The sequence below is a fragment of the Dendrobates tinctorius genome, unplaced genomic scaffold (assembly GCF_039654945.1).
Source record: "Dendrobates tinctorius isolate UK_male_01 unplaced genomic scaffold, ASM3965494v1 ptg000358l, whole genome shotgun sequence".
NCBI classification, from domain to species: domain Eukaryota; kingdom Metazoa; phylum Chordata; class Amphibia; order Anura; family Dendrobatidae; genus Dendrobates; species Dendrobates tinctorius.
This window is the reverse complement of record NW_027362024.1, coordinates 379,542-402,411: the sequence shown is the minus strand read 5'-3', so window position 1 is coordinate 402,411 and position 22,870 is coordinate 379,542. Positions and strand designations below refer to the sequence as shown.

General features: G+C 45.4%; 1 protein-coding gene across 1 annotated transcript in view; it reads right to left on the bottom strand.

The window, feature by feature from the left end:
- Positions 1-12,050: 12,050 nt before the first annotated feature.
- The window catches only part of LOC141075490 (uncharacterized), a 28,751-nt gene continuing 17,931 nt past the window's right edge, over positions 12,051-22,870 (bottom strand). Inside the window, exon 5 of the mRNA XM_073562578.1 lies at positions 12,051-12,883. Coding sequence (XP_073418679.1) covers positions 12,177-12,883 — 707 coding nt within the window. The 3' untranslated portion in view covers positions 12,051-12,176. The remainder of the gene's footprint in view (positions 12,884-22,870) is intronic.

Here is a 22,870-nt window from a genome sequence, read left to right as displayed (position 1 = left end):
ATACCGTCATAGAAGGAAATTAAGTTAGTCTGACATGACTTATTAGTTACAAACCCATGCTGACTCTGTTTAATCACTTCATTCTTATCCAGGTATTGACATACATGTTGTTTAATAATTTGTTCAAAGATCTTTCCTGGTATAGAAGTCAGACTCACCGGCCTATAGTTACCTGGGTCCACCTTCTTCCCCTTTTTGAAGATAGGAACAACATTTGCTCTTCTCCAGTCTTCTGGCACTTCTCCTGTTCTCCAAGAATTTTCAAAGATTATAGAGAGGGGTTCAAAAATTTCTTCTGCTATCTCCTTCAGTACTCTGGGGTGTAATTCATCTGGACCTGGAGACTTGAATTCATTTAGGCTAGCTAAGTGTTTCCTCACTATCTTTCTGTTTATAGATATCCTGGATTCTTCTATTCCCTTAATAGGACAGTGAATAACAGTTGATGTTACATTTCCTTTCTGAGAGAAATGTGGCAGAAGCTCTGTCCTGGGGGCGTCATGTGATGTTCGTAGGCGTTGGCATAGTAACTGGGTCTGCCTGCGCATATCAATGAAAAAATGAGGATGAGTGACCTCATGGAGATCAACATCCAACACTGCGGAGACACCATCACATGTTTCTCAATGCAAGCAATGACTAGCCAGGTCTTTCATCGGGAAGGAACAACCACGGGAAGGGCAGTCTCCAATGAAGGAAACCACCTATGCCAAAACATAGTATCCATCCACAGACAGCTGTTTCGGGGTATCGTTGGCATAGTAACTGGGTGTGCCTGCGCATATCAATAAGCTTAACTGCCATTTCAATCGCCTCAGGGCACGTTTTGCCATTTCCCATTGAAAAGCATTGGAGACAGTGCATTCCAATGACAGGAAAAAAAATTTTCAAACGCAAATTGCGCAAAAACTACAAATCCGATCAACACGAAAAATACTTAGCACACCTCTCGTGGACGCTGGCTTCGAAACGACACCTCAACGGAGTCTGTGCGTGTAGCGGTTCGAGCCGCATTAATTGCGGAAATCAACTGGAAAATAATAATAATAAGAAGAAGAAGTTAGCAGCGTTCGGATTACAGTATAGTGGTTTTTTCAAACCACTATAATAAGTCAAATTCTGAGTAGAAACAAAAATGTCATTGTCTTGAACAGAACATGGATTGCATTTTGGATCCTGAAGAGATGATAATGTACAAATGGCTTTCTGTTCCTCAAGTGAAAATAATGCGGTAGTCAAAGGTGATGAAGCGGGTTCAAATGTTGGTCAATTACATTGCCGATCCACAGAGAAAAAGTGTCTTTTGACGGTTAACAACCTCGTAAGTTTATTAACATCTTTGATGGTCTGGAATAAGTTGAACTTTTTGCTCGGTACAGAATTCAGTCCTTTTGATAAAACTTCCATTTGTGCTTGAGATAAAACCACAGGGGCCAGAATCAGGACATAAGAAAAACTATCAATGGCTTTTACTAAGTTGTTTTCCTGTGCCTCGTAGGATAGCGTCTCCATGGACGGTTTTCTCTGTCTCCGTCCTCCTCTCCTACGCAAATTGCGTTTTTTGTTGCAACAGTGGAAAAATTACGAGGGTCACGTGTATCCACAGCCCTCCTACGTGAGGAATGGCCAGTGTCCTAATCCGAGCTATTGTATTCAGATGAAGAAAAATAGACCGTTTTATTGTGTTTATAACCAGGTTTGGAAGCGTTCACATTATTTCTCAAGATGGATTTTTTAGAGGAACCATGAAAAGAAGATTTATTCCAACTATATACTTTGTTGTTTTTATAGTTCATAGTGTCTCTGGAAAACGTAGATTTTTTATGTCAGGATCCTGACAGCGCCGGCATGCAGCCTCCGCTGAGCAGGGACTCACCCACACTGTAGGGGGCCCGGTGTCAGGTACAGCTGGAAAGTACAGATGCACAGGACCTGTGGATGCTGAAGTTTGCAAGCATTCACAGGACCTATGGTCATGTGACTGCAAGGGGGCGGGGCTTAGCATCCTGATTTCAGAGATGGCAGGACATTATCCAAAAACTCAGAGTCAGTCAAAACGAAGGTCATACACAGTACGGGCAAGCGAGGTACAGGAGGGATATTCAGGAGGGAGGTCAGACAAAGCCAAGGGTCATACACAGCACAGGCAAAGCAGGTACAGAGTCAGCAAACCAGAGACATAAACCATAACAGAGCAGGGTCAGAATACCAGGCAGACGGACAATGATTGACAATGAGTGACGCACGGACAAAGCAGGGTCGGGCACACTCACATAGGAGTATAAGTGACAGGGGATGGCTCTCCCCTGAAGCTATAAAAACCCTCCCCAGATCCACAGAGAGGCTCTCAGAGTTAACTCCTTCACCACCTACCCAAAACACACCATGACATTTTAGTCTTGATTATATTGTCTTCCAATGAATTTATATTATCAGTGATTTTTTTCATGAAAATGTCAAATCAGGTCGTGAGTTAAATTTCTTTACCGTATATACTCGTGTATAAGCTGAGATTTTCAACCCATTTTTTAGGCTGAAAGTGCTCCTCTCGGCTTATTCTCGAGTCATTGTCTCAGGGGGTAGGCGTTGGAGGGGGAGCACAGGAGTCGGCGGCTGTCAGATCATACTCACCCCTTCCTGGCACGGTCTCTGCACTTCCCTGCTTCTCAGATGGTTTCCGGTGCCGCAGATCTTCCTGTGTTCAGCTGTCACGTGGTACAGCAAGATTAAGTGGCGCGTGGAGGTGAAACAGGGACAGGTGAATATCACAGGTGTCGGGGCCCTGAGCAAGCGGCGACACTGGCACCTGGCCCCCATAGCGTGTCAGTATCCGCACCTGCTCATGACACCGTCACCTGGCCAACAGCGGCGAGAGGTGAGTATGTCATTTTTTTTTAAATCACAGCAGCATATGGTGCATATATATATATCTATGGAGCATCTTATGGGGCCATCAACATTTATGCAGCATTATATGGGGCATATATATCTATAGAGCATCTTATGGGGCCATCAACCTTTATGGAGCAGCATATGGAGCAGCATATGGGGCATAATATTCTATGGAGCATCTATTGGGGCCATCAACCTTTATGGAGCAGCATATGGGGCATATTATTCTATGGAGCATCTTATGGGGCCATCAGCCTTTATGGAGCAGCTCTCCTCAACCACGACTATAAACTCTTGGTGAGGATCCTGGCGAACTGACTGCAGATGCTGCTACATGGCCTCCTATGTGAGGCTAAGACAGGATTTAATCAGGGATGCAGCAGCGTGGCAAATATTCGCATTTCAAACCTTTCAAACCTTTGCGGGCATTAAGGTTCCCGTGTCAATTTACTAATGGCTCACTGAAATGCTTGGGAATACAGGTGACAAAACACCCAGCTAAATTATAGAAAACTAATATTGATACATATCTTAAAAACTTAGAATCTACCTTAGTGAAATGGAAAGATTTTAACTTGTCATATCTAGGCAGAGCCAACTTAATTTAGATGACGGAATTCCCACGTCTCCTCTACCTCTTCCATACTATCCCAATTAACTATCTGTATCGCTCATTCATCTGGGAGGGAAAAATGCCCCGTATAGCCTTCAAAATACTCCAATGATTGCGGGGAAACGGGGGGATAAATTTCCCTGACATTTGACACTATACCTTAGCATCCCTGTACCGGGTGGTGGTGGACTGGCTGAGAGGAATGTCTTATTATGCCCAATATGACCTGGAGCGGTCTTACCCCGGCACTGGCTCTCCCTACCCTTCTACATCTCCCTTATACGGAATTGCTGACTGAAGTATAAGGGAGGGACAGGACTGTAGTCGTGACCTGTATTCCGGTGACAGCTGTGTCCAGTCCTTTCCCTACATGAAACAATACTATTCTCGGCATACCTGCATCTCCAGATTCAGGTTCACCCAGGCACTTCCCAGGCCATAGCAGTCTCTCTTCTAGGCGACCCCCATCAATGGAGACACAGTCCGAGACAACTTTAACACTTTCTCTACTTAGAATTTTGCACGTTACATTCACAGTTGGTACATCATAACATTTTCTTGCTTCCTGATCTTTCCTTTGCTTGTTGTCACTTCTGTGCAGTAAACGCCCGGACTGGACCGTACTAGACTGCTTCCCAGTTCCTTCCAGGCCTGACCTCACTATAATGACATTTCCTTCAGCCTGTTTCACCCCAGACATGAATTCATCAATCACTATGTTTGGTGGCCCCTAGTGAAGCATCCGGCCCGTCTGTACTGATCTTGTCGAAGCTCCAACTCCTTTCATCTCCTTAGTCCAGCCAACTTATGCCCTAAAAGCATTGGCCCAGGCGGTAAAATGCCACATCTTCCTTTTCCGATTCTGACCCACTGCTTAGGCATGCAGTGGCCGTGGGTAACGTGGACAATAACGACTTAATTTTATGTGACTGCCGAGCTGTCCGGCCCTATAGCCCATGTGGACACTTGGGCACCCTGGCCCCATCTGACTAAACCACTCTTCATCACTAACCTTAACTCTCAGCAGCCCCTCCTACAAATAACCCTCTAAGAACCTCCTATCAGGCCCCACTAGTATACCCCCTCTAGTGGTCCGCAACATAATTACAACTACCTGGTCTATAGGGGAAACTATATAGTAAGAGTGTCCTTCTCTAATATCCCAAGAAGGATACACTACCTATCCCTGACTGTACATATACAAAGAACACATAATATGTAAGCATTATAATACAGGAATGCAAGTCAATATATACAGTTTTCTATACAATGGTAACACATTCAAGTGGCAATACCATAAGCAATGAGCAGTAATACATAGTTATACATGTAGCAGTATCGCAGGCAATTATCATAAAACACGTCTGTAAACATTTAGAACTGGAAGACAATCAGAGGGAAGGGGAGCATGAAAGACATCATATCTTACCCCCTTACACTCGTGAGAGCTAACCCACTTTTAATGTCCACATGGAGGGTATGGCGGAAACTACGTTGACATTTCCAGCTCTCTCCCTGAATGTCTCTTCTTCCACTTATTGGTAACCCCCACTTTCAGGACGGGCACTCTCACCCTGTCTTCTACCAGTGGTACTCCCAAGGTATAACATCTATTAAGCACTTAGTCCACCCCGAGGAACGACGGATTTACTCAATAGAGGAGTTGAAATGTAAATATCCCACTGCCATATTCCCTCCCTTCCAATACTTGCAAGGTAAAAGCTATGGAACAAAAGTATTAGCACATCTTTCTGAATATGAATGGAGACCATCCGTGCTTAGATGGCTCACGAAATATAATTCTCCATCTGTCCAAATAGCCACTAATTACAAATTCATCCATATAGCTCTGGATTATGCACAATTCCAATTTCCAGTAACAAAATGGCAGACTGAAGACCCCAGCATGTCCTGTGACACTATTCTGAAAGCTCTAGACCCAGCCTACAAATTCCTCCCCTCAGCCCGTTTCCTAGAAATGAGATTGAAAATCTGTCACGGCTCTTACCTGACTCTGCGAAAAGGTCATAGAATGGGGTTGTACACAACTTCTAAATGTTTTACATGCCATTCCCTAGAAGCCAACCTGTTTCATTGCTTGTGGGCATGCCCGGTCATTAGACTATTTTGGGAAAGAGTACGGCAATACACTGCCACACATCTGACAAACTTTGTTCCTGATTAACCCTTATGGGCCATATTTGGATACCTAAAACCAGATAATTACACCTGTTCTCCAGGGGCCCATAAACTACTGCATTTGGTGGCGGCTGCCAGGACTAAGGCCATTTTACAGACATGGATCCACGACCATGCCCCTCCTTTCAATATCTTTCTAGAGAAGCTGTCACTCTTGCTTCAAATGGACTGGGTTGAGGCCTCTTTACATAAAGAGGGAAGGGTGCAGGCCTTTTTCAAAACTTGGGAAAGCTTCATCTCTCTGCTCCCACAGCACATCCAGAGCGATATTAAGACCTGTTTTCAGCCAACAGTCTGGTACCAGGAGCAACTACTACTGGGGGAGACACCTGTCCATTGATGTCTCTGGGTGAACCGCTGCAGAGAGACACTTCGGGGTGTTTGGGGTGTACTTTAGTGTCAGTGGGTCCTGAACTTAAGATTGGACACATGTGCTGGATGTCTGATGGGTAAACATTATGCTTGTTTTTGACATGCCCCCCGCTTCCTTCTCCCTTTTTTCCCTTCCCCGGTTTTTCAGGTTTGTCTTGATCTATTGTTCTGTGTACCGATGCGATCTCTAATGAGGTTTCATTACATATGCCTCAAACATTATCTGCATGGATATATGTAGGAAAGATTTTTTTTCAATAAAAACAAAGTTAAAAAGACACAGCTGGATCCCAATGAAGGAGTAGAACCATCTCAAGGAGGATCACAGGGAAATGGACAGCATGAAACTTACATATGAGTGTCTGAGCAAAGGGTCTGAATACTTATGACCATGTGATAGTTCAGTTTTTCTTTTTTAATACATTAATAAAAATTTCTACATTTCAGTCAAGATGAGGTGCAGAGTGTACATTAATGAGAAAATTATGAAATTTTTTGAAATTGCCAAATGGCTGCAATGAAACAAAGAGTGAAAAATGTAAAGGGGTCTGAATACTTTCCGTACCACTATATATGTAGGGTGTATTTAGGTCATTGAGTGTAAACCGGCAGTGAGTGGGGCCGCCATATCGCAATCTTAGGGTGCCAACCTCGGCGGCAAGGCGGGCTGAGTGATAGGCCGTAATATGGCTAGATAACTTCTCCTCACTGTACCTCTGATATGATAAGCCCCCCTTTTTAAAGTATTAAAATTGTTGTAAGTAGTAGGAGGGTCTCTTTTTAGCTATTTTTTCATCTTCCCACTCTTCCATTATCATGGCTCTTATGTGTTTGTTAGCTGGAAAGACTCTGTTTCTCTGGGTTCACAGCCCCTAAACATTTCATCCTGTATTGAGTGAGCCATTTGTGCTTCCTCAGCTTTCATTGTACTCGTTCTGTATCGTTGGATGAAAAATAATTTTTATTCCTTTCCTCTGGAAGAACCTGAGGCATTTCCTCTCCACCCTCCAGATATTGGTACCGATCATAAGAACCTTCATCTTTCTCTGATGATACTTCCATTTCCCACCTTTCTCTCTTATGATGGGACATGACCTGTACTGTCTGAGGGGGAACTGGACTGGAAACTGTGCTTAGCGCGTCTTCCCTAATTATAGACCTCATGTCAGCCATGAATGAGGTCTGCTCCTTCTTTAGGATCTTTGTAATACATTCAGCACACAGCTGGTTCTTATGTGTCACAAGTAACTTAGCCAAGACACCTAACTACTTTGGCACGAAGGGTAATAAATGGTGATTTTTTTCTCCTTGTCGTTAATGTATAGCTTGCCCAAATATGGAGGTGAGATTGACATTTAGCTTGAGAAATGGAAGTGTCAAGTACAACATTATCCATCACAGAACATGTGACACAGAGTTTGTCATTTACTTTGCCACTTGTCCTTGCAAGCTAATATATAGGACTCACGTGTCATGACTCTGGACAGGATGGTTCCGCCTCCATCCTGGTCAGGTCAGGGTTAATTTTAGTCTGCCTCTCTTTGGTTTTGGGGCGGCTATTTAATCTTGGCAGTTCCTGGATTTAGTGTCGGTGATACTTCTGTATACCTTGTTTGTGGTCGCTGACCCAGGTGACTCATCGTAAAGGTATGCCTTTGTCCCCTGACTTTTGCCTCTGTATTCTGCTTTGTACTTCTCTGTCTCTCCTGTTTATCTGATCCCCTTGGCTTGTCTCCGTTTACTCTTTGTCTTGTCGCTAGGTACTGCGCGCTCGTCTGGCTTTTGACCCTCGGCTCTCTTTGACCAGGTTTACTGTCTTTGTCCTGTGCTCTGCATGCTCAGTTTCTTTCCCTGCACTCACGTGTGGTGTCTCTGCCCCCTGGTCACGTGATCGCTTAGTGCTGGGTCCTGTGCTTGCTGCCCTAGCCTCAGGTCCTTGTGTGCTGCATGCCTTCTGCCTGCACTCCCCGCGCTCATTCATGTGCCCTGATAGCGCTCCCTAGGCAGTGCCTGTGACACCTTAGAAAACCTAGAGACCGAATAAGGTCAGCTTCTTACTGCGCTAAAGCAGTCCGTTCAACGCATAGCGTTGATGGGCTGCGTTAACACTATAGCATAACGCGATCGCGTTATGCTATACCGCTAGTGCAGATGCTTCATATGCGCTAACGGTGACGGAAGCTCAGATGCTGCAGCACGTGTCCGAGGGTCCATCACAGAATAATGGCACATCGCTAGCGCATGCTGATTATGGCATGAGTTGGCGATGCGCCCAATAATGGGGGTTAATGGCAGCGTTAACAGATTGCGTTACACTGTGTTATGCCTCGGTGTAACGCAATACGTTAAACGGATTGCCATAACGCAGTGTGACCCAGCCTAAGTGAACATGTCTTGAGCATCAACAATTCTAAAAAGATTGAAGACATGACTCAAATAAAACCCTTGCCGAGACATTTCAAGACAAAACATAACTGTGATTCCAGCTTACTACGTGTCTCTGGCATCAATAGGGTCCTGGTTACCAAAAGGGGCGGCGAATGGAAAAAGATCTGGTCACTAGGGATGGGCGAACCCAAACTGTAAAGTTCTGGACCCGTACCGAACACATAGTGCTCGGTCACAAAGTTCTGAACATGGGTTTCCATGGGATACCTGTGTTACAGTTGGGGTCCAAAGCCTGTAATAGCATAAAATTAATAATAAATATTATACTTACCTGTCCTGGGTCGCATCCTCCAATCCTGCTGTCTCCTGGCCGCATCTGCTTCTGGGGCCGCGCATTAACTGGGGTGAACCCTGACGTCACCACACGAACGCCACTGACACTGGCTGAAAATTTCCGAGCAGTGGAGTGAATAAGCCGGAAGTTAATGAGCGGCCCCGGAAGTAGATGCAGCCGGGAGACAAGGCGGGAGGACGCGTCACTGGACTAGTAAGTATAATTATAATGTTTATTATTAATTTTATGCTTTTACAGCCCCCCACCCCATATCTGTAAAGTCCAAGCTCTGGGTTTGGACGCAAGTTCGCGTCATCTCCGGCCCCGAGCTTGAACTTTACAAAAAATCTCGGGCGAACCCAGCGATCCCGATCATCGGGGGGGGGGGGGGGGGGGGTTCGCCCATCACTACTGGTCACAATTAGAAACTAAATGGATCTGGCAATTACCTTATATCCCAATGGTGTAAATGAAGTTCTCAGCATCTCCCCTTTCCTATAGGGGGTTTGGTAGAATTTGTTCTCTACACTCTTTTTTAAATAAAACAGTTTTATCTGATTTCCATGTGTCTTATTTGTTTTTCATTTCCCTTTTATTTAAAAGGTTTCCTCATAAAACAACAGTCACAAGATAGCCTATCTGCACTTTACTCTCCTATGGTGAAGATCCTCTAGACATCCGGTGTCACGATATCACCGCTGCCACCAATATGTCACGATCCCACTGCTGACACCGATATGTCACGGACGGGGGAATGCGACGCACTGTCGACACATGGCTATCACAGGCACAGTGGGGGCTTATCTTAGTTAACCCACCACTGGCACCATGTGACAAAAATACAGCAAGCTAGTCTTGCCCTAACAATTTATCGCAGGGGGGTTATTTTGGATGCCCCAACACTGCTAACAACCTTCCAAGAACTGCGGGGATTTATGTATATCCCACTTTCTCAGTTCCACTTTGTAACTTGCAGCTCTCAGGCGCCCCCCTTATTCTCAGGTCAGTCAGGGAACTACACCTAGGATAATTAGTCGCCGGACTGGCTGCTTGTTGTGCACAGGCGATTAGACTGCTGCAGTAAGGGGATTATCAGTGCTCTGGCCTCAGTCACCCAATCAGCATAAGACCCTTGCGTACTGCCAGCTAGCCCAACCAACCAAACACACCACGCCGCCACCAGCCCCTGGTTTCTCTGCTTAAGTTATAGACTTAATAGAGGGGTTCGAAGCCAACCCAATTCGGTAGCATAATTATCTAAAGGCACGTGTTCGTTTCTTAGAGCATGAAGACAGACTGATAATTTTATGATTTATTCCCCAAAGGCGGGCAGTGATTACATAGATAAAAAGTTGTTACAAAGTTGAAACATTAGATATGTACATTGCAAATATAAAATAACAGGGATGAAAAGCAGAAATTAAAACTTACAGTTGCTCAATTATCTTTAGGCAAATCATGTGGCTGGGAGATGGGCAGGCAGCCAGCCAGACATCTCCCAACATCTGGTGGGTCCTTTCAGCATGAAAACTCCAGCTTAACTGACTGGTTTGTTTACTGGCATGCCTTATGGCGTCTGCTGTGTGACATCACAGAAGGGGTTGCTGGAGACGTTTGGCCCCCCTTTCTCTAAGTTACAATCTAACTGTAAAATTTATACTAACTATATCTCGATGAGGCAAGCTCACATAAACACGCAGATGGCATCGTTTTTCCCCATTTATCGAATACAATAAAACAAAACCAAACATGCAGTAGTTAGGACACAACATTTGGGAGTAATCCATATCTCCGTTTATGAGAGTGCTAGAACTTCGCAAGAGCCACCGTAGCGAAGCCGGGTCCGCGCAGATCACAGAAATGTCTGTTTCATTTTTCTGTTGCGACCGGAGCCTGCGCTAGGCTTATTTTAATATCTCTCATTCATAAGCTTGCCCCGTATGGTTTAAACAAAGACTTCCTTTCCTGGCTGTGCAGGGAGGGGGGAAGAGAGAGACAGCTGCTTGCAACAGGAAATGTCTGGTGTCCTATTACTAATGCAGACACAGAGCTGTAAGTGAGTAAGGGGGGTTTTCAGCTGACAGGTAGATTTTCTCATCAGTAGAGTAGCAATGGGAGATACTAGAATGTTCCGTAAAATCATATCTACTTAGCATTACATCCGGACAGTCAGGAACATTGGATACCATCTGTGTCTACCCACTATTCTAACAATGAACGGTCTCTCCACATTCATTTACTCCTCTATACGGTTATTACTGGGAATGACACTATGATGACTTTTCTTCTGGGAGACACAGATCACATGTGACTGATATTGCAGTGTGAATATAAACTTATATTTTTTCTGTATTTTTCTGACCTTACATTGTGGGTTATGAGGTGTTTTGGGCTTGTTTTTTTGTATCCTTTATTTTTAACTTTCCAGTTGGTTAATTGGGATTCCAATATAAGCCCATATATCCTGGGAAGTGTCAGGTTCTGGGATTTAATTATATTTTTTAATAACAATTTCATTCACGATTATTCACTTAACTTATTGTTCATTACATTTTCTCAAAATAACATATTTCTCTTTTTTTACACATCCTAATACTGATTTATTTATATTTCAAAGAAAACATTTCTATGAGTGTATACACTTCACAACAAACACTTTTCCATATATTTTATTATCCATCACTGTTTTTTAAGCTGCTTTTATCGTTATAACTTTACCATATCACTTTTTATTCTCTTTTCTTATCCGTTGCACTTTCACTGGCCACTTGGTGGTGTCACATTTGGCTCTTTTCACATGCATTGTTTTGTTTCCTGACACCACTCACTGTCACCCCTAGATTGTTTCCTATAGAATTATAGATCCGTGTCCCTCGTGATGTAAAAACTGTATGAAGTATATAGTTTGAAGTCTGGGATCTGCATATATGTGGCTAGTTTTGTTTCGGATAACATGATACATGATTTTAGTTTTTTTTGTCTAGTCTCGCTTGAATATAGATCAATATTAATTAGTCTCCTGATGACGCCTTTGGTGAGGACGATGAAACCCGTAGAAATGAGAGGCTTGGAGAGTGAGTGTGTATACATCACCTCACCCTATATACCTGAGATGTAGGGTACATGTTTTTTTCTATTAGTCACCTACTGACTAACCTTCAGGGGGTGAATTATGGGTATAGTTTTACATTTGGAATTAATAAGGTTTATATTTATCCTTTTGTCAGCAAACATGAGGAATGACAAGAGACAACCCATTTAAGAAGATTTAATTTTGGTTAAAACTATTCCAACATTATGAACATAAAAAGTCTTCTCCCCTTTGTTATGTCTCTGATGTTTATTAACAGTTGATTTCCAAGTAAAATATTTCCCACATTAAGAAAATAAAAAAGGCTTCTCATCTGTGTGACTGCTCTGATGGCGATGAAGAAGCGCTTTCTGGTTAAAATGTTTCCCACATTCTGAACATGAAAATGGCTTCTCCCCTGTGTGAGTTCTCTGGTGCTTAACAAAATTTGATTTATTGTTAAAGCATTTCCCACATTCTGAACATGAAAAAGGCTTCTCTCCTGTGTGAGTTATTTGGTGGATAACAAAATGTGATTTATGTACAAAACATTTCCCACATTCTGAACATGAATATAGTTTCTCCCCTGTGTGAGTTCTCTGGTGCTTAACACAATGTGATTTATTGTTAAAACATTTCCCACATTCTGAACATGAAAAAGCCTTCTCCCCTGTGTGAGTTCTCTTGTGGGTAACCAATTGTGATTTCTGTGCAAAAGATTTCCCACATTCTGAACAGGAAAAAGGCTTCTCCCCTGTGTGAGTTCTCTGGTGGGTAACAAAATTTGATTTCTGTGCAAAATATTTCCCACATTCTGAACAGGAAAAAGGCTTCTCCACTGTGTGAGTTCTCTGGTGCTTAACATAATCTGATTTCTTGTTAAAACATTTCCCACATTCTGAACATGAAAATGTCTTCTTTCCTTTAGGAGCAGTTTGTTTTTTAATGCCTCTTTTGTGACTTTGATTTTCCTTAATAGTCAGTAATGAACAGAAGATGGGACCTGTTTCATAGGATCAGATGACAGATCTTTGCTGTGAATGGATGATGATATATCTGGAGTAATAGCTATCACTTCAGTTGTATCTTGTAGGATCTCAAGATCATCAGATTTAAAAATTGAAGATGTCAGCTGTCCCTCTGATCTCCTGCTACAGTCATCTGCGAAGATAAAAAAAAAAAAAAAATTTAATAAAATATTAAGTTTTATATTTTTGAACATTTCTACTTAAACTGTACATAAAAATGGCAACCTATGTAAAAAACTTTAATTATTTACCAAGACAATGACAGTTCACAGTCTAATAGAAAACCTTGTTGGATGAACCAGCAGTGTGTGGTGTTCAACTGTTTGTTCATTCTGCCTCCCAAATATCAAATAAAAAGAAACCAATCAATGTTATGTAGGTGAAAATAATACCAATTCTCATCTCACAAAAAACAAGTCCCCACTCAGGTCCATCATCTGTAAACACTATTAGTGGCTCAAAGGCTGTTGAAAAGCAACAAGGTTTCCATAAACCAATCCAGTTATATCCGCTTTCACTTTGGAGTCTTGCAATGTGCGCAAACAACATTTAGGATTAGAGTTGAGCGAAACGAGTCGAAAAATTTCAAAAGTCGCCGACTTTGGGCAGTCGGGTTTCATGAAACGAAACCTGACCCTAGGATGAGGTCGGCCACGAGGTCGGCGACTTGCGCGCCAAAGTCGCGTTTCAAAAGTTTGTTTTGCGCTCTTTTTCAGCCAATCAGGATCCACGGACACTGTGGGCAACGTGATGACATAGGCACGGGTCACCACCATCTTTCAGAAGGGCATGCAAGTGATTGGCTTGCTTTGGTGGGCGTCACAGGGGGTATAAAAGGGCGTGCACGCCGACCGCCATCTTACTTCTGCCGATCTCAGTATAGGGAGAGGTTGCTGCTGATTCTGTAGGGAGAGTGTTAGGCAGGGAAGAAAAAAAACTGCTTCTGCTGCTAGCGATTGTGCCTGTACAACACACCAGTCACTGTGTGTGCAGTGCAAGGGGAGGCTATATTGTGGTGTATCAGTGGTGTTGGTTGTTGGACTGCCTTCTAAGGCTTCCTGACAGCTGGCGTTGCTGTTTACCCACTGCTCTGCAAACTGCTTTTTTAAAAGCAATCCCAATTTTTTTTTTGTCCTGCTGAGGTACTGAGCTGCAAACTGCTTTTTTAAAAGCAATCCCAATTTGTTTTTTTTTGTCCTGCTGAGGTACTGAGCGTGCATTTTTTCACACCATACAGCGGTGTACGCTTCTCACACAGTACCGTGTAACGGCTATTATCACAGCCACAGTGAAGCTATCTGTGTCACTCTGTGAGAATAAGTCGAGGACATGTTCCGTTCTTACAGACCTGTACTCTAGGGAGATTCCTACTCTGCCCAATTCTACATACACCTTGTAGTTTGTGATACACTAGCCAATTTCTGCCTGTGACATAGCACTCAGATATTCAGTGGGCCTCACACAATCCAAAAGTGTCCAGTGTCTGCAGAAATTCAAAATCTCACTTATCCTCTAGTCACTTTGGTCACAGCTGTGCCATCGAGCCTGTGACATAGCGCTCAGATATTCAGTGGGCCTCACACAATCCAAAAGTGTCCAGTGTCCACAAGTGTCTGCAGAAATTCAAAATCTCACTTATCCTCTAGTCACTTTGGTCACAGCTGTGCCATCGAGCCTGTCACATAGCGCTCAGATATTCAGTGGGCCTCACACAATCCAAAAGTGTCCAGTGTCCACAAGTGTCTGCAGAAATTCAAAATCTCACTTATCCTCTATTCACTTTGGTCACAGCTGTGCCATCGAGCCTGTGACATAGCGCTCAGATATTCAGTGGGCCTCACACAATCCAAAAGTGTCCAGTGTCCACAAGTGTCTGCAGAAATTCAAAATCTCACTTATCCTCTAGTCACTTTGGTCACAGCTGTGCCATCGAGCCTGTCACATAGCGCTCAGATATTCAGTGGGCCTCACACAATCCAAAAGTGTCCAGTGTCCACAAGTGTCTGCAGAAATTCAAAATCTCACTTATCCTCTAGTCACTTTGGTCACAGCTGTGCCATCGAGCCTGTGACATAGCGCTCAGATATTCAGTGGGCCTCACACAATCCAAAAGTGTCCAGTGTCCACAAGTGTCTGCAGAAATTCAAAATCTCACTTATCCTCTAGTCACTTTGGTCACAGCTGTGCCATCGAGCCTGTGACAGCACTCAGATATTCAGTGGGCCTCACACAATCCAAAAGTGTCCAGTGTCAACAAGTGTCTGCAGAAATTCAAAATCTCACTTATCCTCTGGTCATTTGGTCACAGCTGTGCCATCGAGCCTGTCACATAGCGCTCAGATATTCAGTGGGCCTCACACAATCCAAAAGTGTCCAGTGTCCACAAGTGTCTGCAGAAATTCAAAATCTCACTTATCCTCTAGTCACTTTGGTCACAGCTGTGCCATCGAGCCTGTGACATAGCGCTCAGATATTCAGTGGGCCTCACACAATCCAAAAGTGTCCAGTGTCCACAAGTGTCTGCAGAAATTCAAAATCTCACTTATCCTCTAGTCACTTTGGTCACAGCTGTGCCATCGAGCCTGTCACATAGCGCTCAGATATTCAGTGGGCCTCACACAATCCAAAAGTGTCCAGTGTCCACAAGTGTCTGCAGAAATTCAAAATCTCACTTATCCTCTAGTCACTTTGGTCACAGCTGTGCCATCGAGCCTGTCACATAGGGCTCAGATATTCAGTGGGCCTCACACAATCCAAAAGTGTCCAGTGTCCACAAGTGTCTGCAGAAATTCAAAATCTCACTTATCCTCTAGTCACTTTGGTCACAGCTGTGCCATCGAGCCTGTCACATAGCGCTCAGATATTCAGTGGGCCTCACACAATCCAAAAGTGTCCAGTGTCCACAAGTGTCTGCAGAAATTCAAAATCTCACTTATCCTCTAGTCACCTTGGTCACAGCTGTGCCATCGAGCCTGTGACATAGCGCTCAGATATTCAGTGGGCCTCACACAATCCAAAAGTGTCCAGTGTCCACAAGTGTCTGCAGAAATTCAAAATCTCACTTATCCTCTAGTCACTTTGGTCACAGCTGTGCCATCGAGCCTGTCACATAGCGCTCAGATATTCAGTGGGCCTCACACAATCCAAAAGTGTCCAGTGTCCACTAGTGTGAGCAGAAATTCAAAATCTCCCCTGTCCTATAGACACCTTGTACCTTGTTTTACATTACTATATAGTTTGTTGGATTTTGTCTACATTTTTACCAAAAATGAGGAAGGCTGGTGGAAGAGGCTGTGGAATTGGGTGGGGGTTGGCAGCTGGTAATGATGGTGTTGGTGGTGGATCTGATGGTAGTGGCAAGAGCAAAATAGGACCAAATGCAGGTGTTGAGCCTGCGTCATCGTCTGGCTCCATAAGGCTTCGAAGGCTTAGTTTTCTAGGAGTTGGCAAACCGCTTTTAAAGCCAGAGCATCAGGAAAAAGTTTTGTCTTACATTGCTGACTCAGCCTCCAGCTCTATCGCCTCCTCTTCTTCAGTTGTAAAAAGTAAAAGCACTGAGTCGTCATTGGAGGCTCATGTTCATGAAACACACCTTTCCTTGTGTCCTTCACCCCAACCAAGATTGAAGGATGACGCAGGCCATACTACTGATTACTCGATGGAGCTGTTTTCACATACCATGCCTGGATTATCAAGTGAAATGGTGAATTACCCAGGCCAAGATGAATCTGACATGGAGTGCACTGATGCACAGCCGCTGATGGATGATTCTGCTGGTACATTCACTCAGAGCACTACATTGTCCTCGCAGTGTACAGAGCCAGATTCTGACCCTGATGAGACTCAGGTGCCCCTTCCCGCACACTATACCACCATACACGGTGACACAGAGGAAGGTGCACATGACATTGAAAAGGAGGTGATAGATGACCCAGTTGTTGACCCAGATTGGCATCCATTGGGGGAAGAGGGTGCTGCTTCCAATAGCTCAGATGAGGAGCATCCACAGCAGACATCGACATCGCAACAGCTGTTATCTGGCAGGCCCGGAGCACTCCAAAGACAGGTTCCAAAAATCAAAAGAGTTGCTGGACAGCTTGTCCAGAGGGTCAAAAGATCACAGCGTGCTAGGCCGCAAAATGTCTGCCAAAGTAGGAAGAGTGCAGTGTGGCACTTTTTTGAACAAAATCCTCATGATCAGGCCAAGGTTATCTGTAAGAAGTGCGCAAAGACCTTTAGCCGAGGGAAAAATCTGAAAAATTTGAATACCAGTTGCATGCTTAGACATTTAACCAGCATGCACTTGCAAGCGTGGACACAACACCAAACCTCAAGTGCCACATGTGCAACTGATCACAACGAAGGTAGTCAGCAACGCTACATTGTTTCCCCCACTGTAAGCCCACCGGTTAGCACAGCAGCAAATGTTGAGGTGTCATTGCAAGGCCACAGCAGTCAGGGAATCCCACTGTTATATCAACGAAAGACTGATTCTAGGCCATCAGAAAGAACACCAACTCCATCACCATCATCAACCCTCTCTCAGTCCGCCCTGTCCACCGCTACTTCCACCATATGCAGCTCTCAAGTCCAGCTCACCCTCCCAGACACTATGAATAGGTCAAGAAAGTACTCAGTCTCTCATCCACGTACACTGGGTTTGAACGCCCACATTGCCAAACTAATCTCGTTTGAGATGATGCCCTTTCGGTTGGTGGAAAGCGCAGCTTTCCGCGAACTCATGGCCTATGCAGTACCACGCTATGACCTACCCAGTCGCCACTTCTTCTCTCGCAAAGCCATCCCAGCCCTCCACCATCATGTGAAAGACCGCATTGTCCATGCACTCAAGCAGTCAGTGAGCGGAAAGGTGCACCTCACAACTGATGCATGGTCCAGTCGGCATGGCCAGGGCCGTTACGTGTCCATCACTGCGCACTGGGTTAATGTGGTGGATGCAGGGTCCACAGGGGACAGCGGTGGTGGGACAGTGCTGCCTAGCCCACGGTATAGGAAACAGTTGGCTGTAGGCGTTCGACCCTCCTCCTCCAGAAGCGAAAACTCGTCCAGAGCGCAGTCGTACGAGCACTCCATCTGCAGCTGCCACTGTTGCACACGAGGTGTCCCCCTATCGAGCAGCTAGTGGAAAGCGTCAGCAGGCTGTGTTGCAGATGATGTGTTTGGGCGACAGACACACCGCCGAGGTGCTGGCCGAGTACTTTCAGCGACAAACTGAGTCATGGCTGGGCAGTGTACATCTTGAGGCAGGCAAGGTAGTTAGTGATAACGGCCGTAATTTTGTGGCAGCCATAGCCCTTTCAAAACTCAGCCACATACCTTGCTTGGCTCACACCTTGAACCTGGTGGTGCAGTGCTTCCTCAAAAATTATCCGGAGTTAACAGCCCTGCTCCAGAAGGTGCGAAGACTGTGCGCGCACATCCGCCGGTCGCCTGTACACTCCGTTCGTATGCAGAAGCTGCAGCGATTGCTCCACCTTCCCAACCACCGCCTCATTATCGACATTGCAACAAGGTGGAACTCCACCCTGCACATGGTGGAGCGGCTGTGCGAGCAGAGGCAGGCCATAATGCATTTGTGGGAGGATACACGGCCAGGCACTTTGAGAGCAGACATGGAGTTGACAGGTGTGCAGTGGTCGAAGCTGAAAGACCTCTGTAAAGTCCTTCAGTGTTTTGAGGAATGCACACGGCTGGTAAGCGCAGACGACGCCATCCTAAGCATGAGCATCCCACTTATGCGTCTGCTCATGCAAACTTTGACGCACCTTAAGGAGCAGGCTTCTGCAGCCAATGTTGATGAGGAGGAAGAGGAGGAGGGAATCCTTGATGACATTCAGCCATTGTCTGCTCAGGGACCTCTCCTGGACGAGGTGGAGGAAGAAGAGGAGGAGGATGATGGGGATGATTACTTAGGGGAGGAGGATGCATCTCGTGGGGCAAGTGAAAATGTTGGCGTGGCAAGGTCTGGTACAGGGTTTGTGCATGACTGGAGGGATGTGGATTTGCCAGAAAGTGCTCCTCCAACCAGCACTCGCAGTGCATCATTGACACCGGGAACATTGGCCCACATGTCAGATTATGCCTTGCAGATCCTAAAAAGGGACCCCCGCATTGCCAAAATGATGAACGATGACGACTACTGGTTGGCCAGCATCCTGGATCCACGCTATAAAGGCAAATTACAAAACATCATGCCACAGGAGAACCTTGACCTAATATTGGCTAATAAACAAGCAACTCTGGTAAATCGGTTGCTTGAGGCATTCCCAGCACACAGCAGCGGTGATGGTTCTCACACGAGCCGTACGGGCCGGGGTCAGCTTGGCAGAGGTGTTCGTGGTGCACACAGCAGAAGTGGCGTTGGAGACAGGGGTTTCATGATAATGTTGTGGACTGATTTTTCAAGTACCGCTCACACAACTGGTAATACTGCATCGATGGAAAGTGACAGGAGACAGCAGTTGTCAACTATGGTTACAAACTACTTTTCCTCCCATATCGATGTTCTCCCACACAGGTCATTCCCCTTTGACTATTGGGCTGCTAAACTGGACACCTGGCCTGAATTGGCACAATATGCCTTACAGGAGCTCGCTTGCCCAGCTGCAAGTGTGCTATCGGAAAGAGTCTTCAGTGCAGCTGGATCAATCCTGACAGAAAAAAGGACCCGTCTGTCAACCCAAAATGTGGATGATCTAACCTTCATTAAAATGAACCACGCATGGGTTTCCAAGGATTTTGTCCCACCTTCCCCTGATGACACATAGGGTGACAGAAAAATGGCTTGCTTTGGTCCACCTATTCCTGGGTCTTGACCTATTTCACCTTTTGCATCAGCTGAATGTCCAACATCAACATATGCCACTTTCTAAAACTCCCTAACTGTGCTGCCTCCCCCCCATGGCCGGGGTCACCACCTAGCGCACGACACCGTGCGAGTGCCGTTGCCCTGGACAGGTGGGTAGGCCGAATCTTGGGCGCGGGCACTGGCACAGGGTCCCTCATCGTGCAATCAAGTGTCTCTGACGGTGGTGGTGCACACCCGCCGTCAGACACACCGCCGTACTATGAGGGGCCCAGTGCCAGTACCGACGCCCACGAGTGGGCCCCCCTTGCTTGGGCGGGGCCCCAGCATTTGCAATCTTTACCTCTCCCTGCTCCTCCGCTGTGTAGTCTGGGCCGTCAAATCCATACTGGGCCTGACACCGTTTGAGCCTGCCTCCTGATGTATAGACATATATTTTGAATGTGTACGCTATCCATACATGTTATCTGGGGATACGGTACCCTTTCTAACCTTTGTGCAATCACGTGCAATCCATACTGGGCCTAACACCATCTGAGCCTGCCTCCTGATGTATAGACATATATTTTGAATGTGTACGCTATCCATACATGTTATCTGGGGATACGGTACCCTTTCTCACCTTTGTGCAATCACGTGCAATCCATACTGGGCCTAACACCGTCTGAGCCTGCCTCATGATGTATAGACATATATTTTGAATGTGTACGCTATCCATACATGTTATCTGGGTATACGGTACCCTTTCTCACCTTTGTGCAATCAAGTGCAATCCATACTGGGCCTAACACCGTCTGAGCCTGCCTCCTGATGTATAGACATATATTTTGAATGTGTATGCTATCCATACATGTTATCTGGGGATACGGTACCCTTTCTCACCTTTGTGCAATCACGTGCAATCCATACTGGGCCTAACACCGTCTGAGCCTGCCTCATGATGTATAGACATATATTTTGAATGTGTACGCTATCCATACATGTTATCTGAGGATACGGTACCCTTTCTAACCTTTGTGCAATCACGTGCAATCCATACTGGGCCTAACACCGTCTGAGCCTGCCTCCTGATGTATAGACATATATTTTGAATGTGTACGCTATCCATATATGTTATCTGGGGATACGGTACCCCTTCTCACCTTTGTGCAATCACGTGCAATCCATACTGGGCCTAACACCGTCTGAGCCTGCCTCCTGATGTATAGACATATATTTTGAATGTGTACGCTATCCATACATGTTATCTGAGGATACGGAACCCTTTCTCACCTTTGTGCAATCACGTGCAATCCATACTGGGCCTGACACCGTCTGAGCCTGCCTCCTGATGTATAGACATATATTTTGAATGTGTATGCTATCCATACATGTTATCTGGGGATACGGTACCCTTTCTCACCTTTGTGCAATCACGTGCAATCCATACTGGGCCTAACACCGTCTGAGCCTGCCTCCTGATGTATAGACATATCTTTTTAATGTGTATGCTATCCATACATGTTATCCGGGGATACGGTACCCTTTCTAACCTTTGTGCAATCACGTGCAATCCATACTGGGCCTAACACCGTCTGAGCCTGCCTCCTGATGTATAGACATATATTTTGAATGTGTACGCTATCCATACATGTTATCCGGGGATATGGTACCCTTTCTAACCTTTGTGCAATCACATGCAATCCATACTGGGCGTGAGAACGGCTGGCGAGCTGTTAAGCAAGCTACAGCACCTGTGGTTTGCACACGTAAGTTTTTCATTTTTTCAGGAATGACGGTTAGGCCTAATTCCGGAACTGCAGTTGACCTGCACTTACTGGGAAATCATTGTTCGCGGGTAATAATTGTAATCACAGATCCCCATCACTAACGTTGTTCAGCGGGTTATCTGCACCTGTAAGCGACAAACGCTGGCCTTTTCAGTGTAGCGCACATGCAGCCACGGACATGTAAGGGCATGACACACCAGTTATTGGCCAATCTCATGTGCCAGAGCCTCACGTGTCCCTCTAGTAAGCCGGACTTGGACCGCGGGGCATGACGGAGTCTCGTTCGTTAACGGAATTAAGCTTGCAATGTGTGCATCTGTTCTGTAGCTGGCATGGTTGAGGTTTCCCAGGTGGAGTCGAATTTAACTGTAGGCTCCACTCCTGGTGGTGCCCTTCTGGACATTCCTTTAAGGTTCAGCTTTGCAACCATACTGCCCACGTAAAACAAACACTTTGCCTTCATGAACGCTGTTTGGAGGGTCATGACTCGTGGGAATAACGCCGCCCAATCAGTTAACCTGCTAGAGAGATCGTTCGTTGCTCCCAAGCATGACATCACACTCCCTAGGAAGAAGGTAATGCCACTGTGGCGACCGTACTCCTGGGGGCGACACAAGTGCACTGATGCCCAGCCACTGCTCGATGAATCTGCTGGTACATTGACCCAGACCACTACATTCCCCTCGCACGCTACACGGCCTGAATCTGACCCTGATGAAACTCAGGTTACCCTTCCCATATACAGTTCCATCTTACACGGTGACAAAGAGGAAGCTGAAGATGAAAGTGCAGGTTCGGCCCACCCGCCATCAGACACACCACCGTACTATCAGGGGCTCTGTGCCAGTGCCGTCGCCAACGAGTGGGCCCCCCCTGCTTGCTCAGGATCACAGCACTTGCAAAGTTGAAATACTGTGCAGTGAGATGGAAGATGGGGACGACGAGGAGTCCAGACAAGTACAGGGATTCCCTAGCGAGGAGACTTATTTGATTGTTTTCAATGTTGGGACAGCAATTTTTGGGGAGCACTATACTCTGGAGAATGATAGATGGGGCCCACCATACACTGGAACATTCCAAAGGTGGACATCAGACACTGGAGCAGCATTTACAGGGCCCATTATACACTAGAGCATTAGAAATGGGGCCCATTATGTTTGGAGCATTATTTGGGCCCATAAGACAGTGGAGCTTCATCCATGGGGACCAACATATACTGTAGCATTATGTGGAGCTCATCATATACTGTTTCAAACATTATATGGGACCAATGATTCTGTATGGAGAAATAGATGGGCCTCGTCATGAGATGTAAAAAGTGAAGTATTTTTCATTGTACTATATACCGCTATTTCTCTGCCGTATCGGAGCATGATGAG